The 7,314-nt window shown below is 44.1% G+C and overlaps 1 protein-coding gene across 1 annotated transcript; it reads right to left on the bottom strand.

Annotated features, from left to right (window-relative positions):
• Nucleotides 1–436: 436 nt before the first annotated feature.
• On the bottom strand, nucleotides 437–5,451 carry LOC148826053 (uncharacterized). The gene is made up of 3 exons (XM_088926358.1): nucleotides 5,064–5,451; nucleotides 751–2,239; nucleotides 437–683 (listed from the first exon to the last, which is right to left on the bottom strand). The coding sequence occupies exons 1-3, from the start codon at nucleotides 5,449–5,451 to the stop codon at nucleotides 437–439; spliced, it is 2,124 nt and encodes a 707-aa protein (XP_088782484.1).
• Nucleotides 5,452–7,314: the final 1,863 nt, after the last annotated feature.

Raw genomic sequence — 7,314 nt, 5'->3', positions numbered from 1 at the left:
CTCATTGGTTGGAAGATCCATGGGCATTCAAGAATCATTTTGTGACTAACTGGAACGATTAACAATTGTCCCAGTAAATGCACAAACCCCTACATTTATTGGTGCCTCGTGAGAGGATGCCTACATTTATTGGTTCCCCATGTGAGGATGAGTAACCATGCACTCTGACCTTGGGGTTGTAAACCACTTGGGATGAGACTCTCCCTTGGAATCTCCCAGACAGTGAGGCATCAGAGATGACCATTTGTTAGGGTGGTTGATGTGTCTCAGCTTTGGGAGTTGTTCCTTATCAGGACACTCTATCAGCTAGAAAAAACACCTTAAATGTGAACCAAATGGAATGACCTCTCTGTATCAAGCACCACTTGAGATGAGGGAGAGAGAGACTGGCAAGGGAGCAGCAAACTTAATTCCTGTATTTTAATAAACCTTGCTGCTACAATGGTCTCTCTCCTGTGTGAATGCGCTGGTGGGCTATTAAGCTTCTTGACCAACTAAAACTCTTGCCACACTGACTGCAGCTGAACGGTCTCTCTCCTGTGTGAATGCGCTGGTGGGTTTTTAAGCCACCTGACCGACTAAAACTCTTGCCACACTGACTGCAGCTGAACGGTCTCTCTCCTGTGTGACTGCGCATGTGCCTTTTTAAGCCACCTGACCAACTAAAACTCTTGCCACACTGACTGCAGCTGAATGGTCTCTCTCCTGTGTGACTTTAAGTAGCTTTTTAGACTAAAACTCTTCCCACACCGACTGCAGCTGAAAGGTCTCTCTCCTGTGTGAATGCGCTGGTGGGTTTTTAAGCCACCTGACCGACTAAAACTCTTGCCACACTGACTGCAGCTGAACACTCTCTCTCCTGTGTGACTGCGCTTGTGCCTTTTTAAGCCACCTGACCAACTAAAACTCTTGCCACACTGACTGCAGCTGAATGGTCTCTCTCCTGTGTGACTACGCTGGTGTGATTTTAAGTAGCTTTTTAGACTAAAACTCTTCCCACACTGACTGCAGCTGAATGGTCTCTCTCCTGTATGAATGTGCTGGTGGGCTATTAAGCTACTTGACTGACTAAAACTCTTCCCACACTGACTGCAGCTGAACGGTCTCTCTCCTGTGTGAATGCGCTGGTGGGTTTTAAAGTTACTTGATTGACTAAAACTCTTCCCACACTGACTGCAGATGAATGGTCTCTCTCCTGTGTGAATGCGCTGGTGGGTTTTTAAGTCACCTGACCGACTAAAACTCTTCCCACAATGACTACAGCTGAAAGGTCTCTCTCCTGTGTGAAGGTGCTGGTAGGGTTGTGAAATGCTAGACTGACAGAAACGCTGCTTCTCCCCGTGCCATAATGGTAGTTTGTCCACTCCATCTGAGCAAGGCCTTGAGTTATTCTTCCACATTCTCTGATTGTGCTGGGGTCTCTTATTCTGCAAATGCTCCATGGAATGGTCTTGCTCCGTGTGCTGAAACAGAGCTGTGTTTTCTCCACCGTGATCTTCAGTGTGCTGCTCAGCAGTGTGAATCATCTGGGGTTCGTTCTCCAGCTCTCTGAGTCTTAAACCATCCAGTTCATTCAGCTGTTCCTCTCTTTGGCCAAGAACAGTCATACTCTCCAGTTCAACAATTTTCTCAGTAACCAGATTATTAAACCTGTGTGTAAAATCATCAGATACTAAGGGATCATATGATTGTTTGAGACTCTGCAGTGACAGTCTCTCCACTTGAACAGAACAAGGCCTAATTATTATCAAGCCCTGTAGGAGCTGCTGTTGCTCCTCCCTGTACTGACTCTCCTCTGTGTGCTGTACATCAGTAATGTTCTCTTCACCAGGTACATCAGTCTGCTGCTCTGCAGGGTCAATCAACTTGGGATCCATATCCTGCTCTGTAAGATTTAAAACATCCAGTTCTTCACTGTGCTCTTGTACAGAGACACAGCCAAGTTCATTACAACCTTGTGTAATATTGATTGTGTCCAGATTATTCATCTTCTCTGTAAAATCATCACATACTAAGAGCCCAGGTGTCTCACTCTCAGGCTCTGTCTTCATCATGGCCACAGAGTCCAGATCCCTGACACTCTGTCTGCTGTCTATGTGCTGCTCACTAAGTGCTTCTTTCCCTTCTGCGGAAGTGAGCTCTGTCTCCTGCATCAGACTGGAGCCCCACTCCTCCTCACTGTGCTGCTGTTCAAGAAGAGCCCTTTCCCCAGCGTCGGAGAGAACACTGGCCTCTGAGCCTGTAAACACAGGCCAAGAAGACACGACCTTTATAAGGATAAACTATGTAATAGTTTTATACCTTTAGAGGTGGCTTCTCAAATCATTTTACAGAATGCCAACAACAAAAAAAAAACAAAATTAACACAATGAGAATACGCAGTTAGAGGAGACAGTAGACAGTGGTACTAAGTACAGTAGGAGCAGAGGGGTACAGAACAGTTAAATAAAGGCTCTTCTGAAGAAAAAGTTTTTAAGTCTGGATTTAGAGTTTAGAGACGTTGACTCTCTGATATCCTTGGGGAGAGAGTTCCAGAGCTTGGGGCAAAACAGGAGAAGGCCATGTCACCCATAGAGTGTAGACAGACTGGGGGACAAATAGTTGAACACAATTAGAAGAGCGAAGATTGCAAGGTAGGGAGTAGGGTGATAATATCAGACCAGTATGGAGGTGCCAAGCCAAGACATGGAGAGTCTTATAGGTGAGCAGGAGGATTTTTAAGTCGATATGAAACTTGACAGGAAGCCAGTGCTAGGACTCCAGGATAGGAGTAATGTGATCACTTGTACTAGACGTGGTCAGGGTTCTGGCTGCTGAATTTTGGACATACTGGAGTTTGTTCAATGTGGATTTAGAAACCCCAGAGAGTAGAGCATTACAGTAGTTGATTCAAGATTAGACAACACTTTTCAGCCATAGTTAGTGATAACACAGGGCATAGTCGAGCAATATTTATGAGGTGAATGAAAGATGTTCTGACAACATGCTGCACATGTGGGTCGAACATCAAATATCATCCCCAAGTTTTTCAATTTAGACTGAAGCTCAAGTACAAGACCATCTACAGATGGAGTTACACATTGGTTGTACAAAGTTGATGGGTGGTGCCAATAAGCAGGACTTCAGTCTTGTCTCAGTTAAATGAAGGACATTTTGAGTCATCCAAGTTTTTATATCGGGGATACAAATAAATAGAATAGAGACAGCCACATCAGTGTCAGGTTTGATATGGATGTATATTTGAGTATCATTAGCATAGTAGTGATAGCTGAGGCCATGTGATCTAAAAAGCTTTAAACTACACACACGCATACAAGTACACTCACAAGCAATTTGAATTGTTAAAACAGCGGAATATGTGGGTATAAGGGCATGTTCTGATTTAGCTTCGTCAGAAACCTAACTACCATGTAAATAGTAAGACTACTGTAATAATATCACTATTACATTACATTTACATTGACACTGCACTGAGAGAGAGAGGGGTTAATACAGACACACCGACTGGACACTACAAGACATTAACACTGCACCGAAACAGAGGTTTATACAGACATGCTGACTGGACCGTACAGTAGATTAACACTGCATTGAGAAAGAGAGGGGTTAATGCAGACACACTGACTGACTGGACATTCCAGTACATTAACACTGCAATCAGAGAAAGGGTTTAATACACACACACTGACTGGACACTCCAGTACATTAACACTGCACTGAGAGGGATTAATACAGACACACTGACTGGACATAACAGTAAATTAACAGTGCACTGAGAGAGGGGTTAATAGATACATACGGACTAGACACTACAGCACATTAACACTGTACTGAGAGAGAGAGGGGTTAATACAGACATGGACAAACTGGAACTAAGAGCATATTACCACTGCACTGAGAGAGGGGTTAATACAGACACATTGACTGCACAACACAGTACATTAACACTGCATTAAGAGAAAGGGGTTAATAGACACACTGACTGCACATTACATTACTTTAAAACTGCACAGAGAGAGGCAGGTTAATACAGACACTGACTGGACACTGCAGGACATTAACACTGCAATCAGAGAAAGGGGTTAATACAGACACGGTGACTGACTGGGCACTACAGTGCATTAACACTGTACTGAGAAAGAGGGGTTAATACAGACACACTGTCTGCAGACAGCAGGATATTAGTACTGCACTGAGAGAGGGGTTAATACAGAAACATTGAATGGACATAACAGCACATAAACACTGCACAGAGAGAGGGGTTAATACAGACACACTGACTAGACATAACAGCACATTAACACTGCACTGAGAGAGGGGTTAACACAGACTGACTGGACACTACAGTACACTAACACTGCATTGAGAAAGAGAGGGGTTAATATAGACACACTGGATTAATATTCAAGGACTCAATACAGACACAGACCCTGGAAGACAGTAATACTTAAACCAATTAAATAATGTTTATATACACAATCATTAGTATACTTAGTAAAAATTTAGACCAATACAACATAAATACAATATTTATAAATGTTCATGTGGATAGCTGCGTCAGCATGCGTAGGCTGCAAAGGAACAAGTAATAGGTTCATTCCATTCTGAAAAAAAGGAGAGGAAAAACACGGCTCCACGGCCGAAACGTTGTGTTTTTTCTCTCTTCTTTTTTTCAGCATGGAATAAACCTATTACTTGTTCATTTATAAATGTTGTTTCCTAATGACGTCGGAGTACAAATTGATTCAGTGAAACAATTGTTGAATGTGAACGAGGTATTTTCAGCACCGTAACCGGACAAAACAGTTCAGTTTTCAGTAAAGAATCCCGTTGCTACATCACACAAGTCTTTCCCACGTCACTCTGCATCTCGCCACTATATTCTCACCACTGAGGAAAGTTTTTTTTTATGACACTTTGATAGTTTGTTAGATAACGAGAATGTTTACTCTTGCGAGATGTTTTCTTTAAAATAAAGTTTATTTTAAAAAAAATCTCACCAGTGAGAAAGTTATAGACACTGGTTTTAAACACACTGACTTCATACAAGTCACCACACTGACCTGAGAGCTGCAGTTCCGTGTCCATTTCTTCCTTTATTTCTGCAGTGACTTCACAGGGAAGCGTGTGTCCAACACGATCTGTCTGTTCCTTATCTCCTCCTGCTCCCGACTCCTTCTCCCTCAGCTGCAATCTCCACTTCAGGCTCTCGTTTTCCTTCTTCAGCTGCGCCATTTCACTCCCGACACTGTCCTCCACACACTGCGTGATTTTAAACACAGCACGTCTCACCAGAGTTTGGGAGACGCTGCAGAGTTTGTCTTGAAACTCGTCCTCAGAGTCAGACATCCTGTTTCGGAAAACTTCTGACACTTCATACACGATCGATTTGAGCAACACCTGCATGAAAGAGTCAAGCTGGGTTTGCAGATTTAACAAGCACTCCGCCATCCTTCTTCAGAGTCGGTCAGAAACAAAGGCTGACTTGCGATGTTTAAACAGAACAGCTTCTTTATTTTTATTCTTCACAGATTCTGTTGTCAGGTCTGTGCTCTGTTCAAGCATAAACACAACCGACAAGACGCTACGTTTTCAGAAACTGAAGTTATTAAAAAAACAACTTCTTTCTTTACCTAAAGAAAATGATTCAATCACCTACACGTGGGTGAAATATATGCAGTGTTGCGCAGTATGATGACGTCATTCGTTAACGTGGCGGCGACTTCAAGACAATCGAGAAGCGGAGCTGAGAAAGAGGAGTCTCTGCAGCGGATATAAACTTCACTGCACCTCCTATCGCCACCTAGTGAAGAGGGGTGAATCACCTGCGACTTGCGCCGTTCGTAACTGAATTTTGTGAAACGCAACAGATTTATTTTTTTGCCCTTCCACAACCCTCCTCCCCAACGAAAACGTCTCAAGGGGATTTCTGTTCTACATCTCCCTGTGCAGGTTTTTGGTTAAAGAAAAAAAAAATCCGTCATTTTCTTGGCAGCTGGCAGTATTTCTTCTGCACCGATAAGCAAGATTTGTATTTCATATTTCGCAAATTGTATGAATGTTGTTGAAAAACAAGTTATCCCAAGAAAGGAAGTAAATATTTGCATGAAACTAAATCAAGCCCTATGTGATTGTCCTTAATTATACTGTAACGCTAACAGCCACCATTGAGTGTGAAAGCCGGCTTACCAGAGTGGTGATGTCTACGCCCTCCCCTGTGGATAGCAGGGGCTGCAGCCACTGGGCTGAAGGGAGATCTCTCTTTAGCTCAACTGGCTGGGTCCCTGTTGAGTGACGGCAGAGTCCCGGGTTCGAGTCCCCAACAGTGGGGGGCCGACCTGATGTGGCGGCGGCGAGGGCGCCCACGTGAACCCCGTAGTGTTACATTGGTGTCAGCAGTATGATGGGATAGCCCTTTGCCGAGGACGGCGAGTTAAGCGGGGGAGAGTGTAACGCTTACGGCCACCGGAAGCGTGTAAGAGCCGGCTTACCAGCGCGGTAACGACTCCGCCCTTCCCTGTGATAGCAGGGGCTGCAGCCGCTGGGCTAAAGGGAGATCTTTCTTTAGCTCAACAGGCTGGGTCCCTGTTGAGTGACGCCAGAGGCCCAGGTTCGAGTCCCCAACGGTTGGGGGCCGACCTAATGTGGTGGCAGCGAGGGAGCCCACATGAACCCCGTAGTGTTACAATACAGATGCAGCCATTCAAAGTGCGCGTTACAGACACGTACCGCAGGTGACGTCGCTCAGTATGACGCAAGATGATGCGTGGCACCGCAGTACGTGATTGGTTGACCGACAGGGGCACTCGTGGTCCGTTGGTCTGTCGTAGAAAGACAGTAAACGTCTTTGCTGTGCCCGTTGTAGGTATTGAATTTTACCACTGAAGGGAAATCTTAGTAGCTGAGCATAAAAAGAATAGGAGCATACTGTAACGCGTGTGAAGGTCATAAACGATATTAATTTTGGAACATAAACATACAGTGTATAGCTGGTCTTGGTACTTTAAAGAAAAAAATACACACCAGTATTCCATTTCTCCCTAAACATTTTAAGCTTCGAAGTCTTTAACTAACGCGATACCGGAGTCAACAAGCATACTTTTAGAATTTGATTAAAAGGGAATATAATATGGAATCGCGTATCTAAAGAATTTAATAATGGTATTCGTGTGCTGCGACAGGGCTGTGTAGGGCTGTTTCGCCTGCCTGTTCATGTGAGCTGTCTTGTAGACGTGACTACCAGCTGACAGGTTGTGTTTTCGAATCCAGCTGGTGCTGGTCTTTTCTTTTAACAAACATTTCTTCGAAAAAATA

Source organism: Atractosteus spatula, chromosome 10 (assembly GCF_055471065.1).
Source record: "Atractosteus spatula isolate fAtrSpa1 chromosome 10, fAtrSpa1.hap1, whole genome shotgun sequence".
Classification (NCBI taxonomy): Eukaryota; Metazoa; Chordata; class Actinopteri; order Semionotiformes; family Lepisosteidae; genus Atractosteus; species Atractosteus spatula.
The sequence above is the reverse complement of the archived record's forward strand: the minus strand, read 5'-3'. Positions and strand labels throughout refer to the sequence as shown.

Excerpts from the sequence above, each read along its gene's own strand:
- LOC148826053 (XM_088926358.1), bottom strand. The coding sequence starts at position 5,451 with ATGGCGGAGTGCTTGTTAAATCTGCAAACCCAGCTTGACTCTTTCATG. Across the intron at positions 2,240-5,063 it reads CACGGAACTGCAGCTCTCAG|GCTCAGAGGCCAGTGTTCTC; the intron begins GTCAGTGTGGTG and ends CTGTGTTTACAG. Across the intron at positions 684-750 it reads AGACCTTTCAGCTGCAGTCG|TCAGTGTGGCAAGAGTTTTA; the intron begins GTGTGGGAAGAG and ends ATTCAGCTGCAG.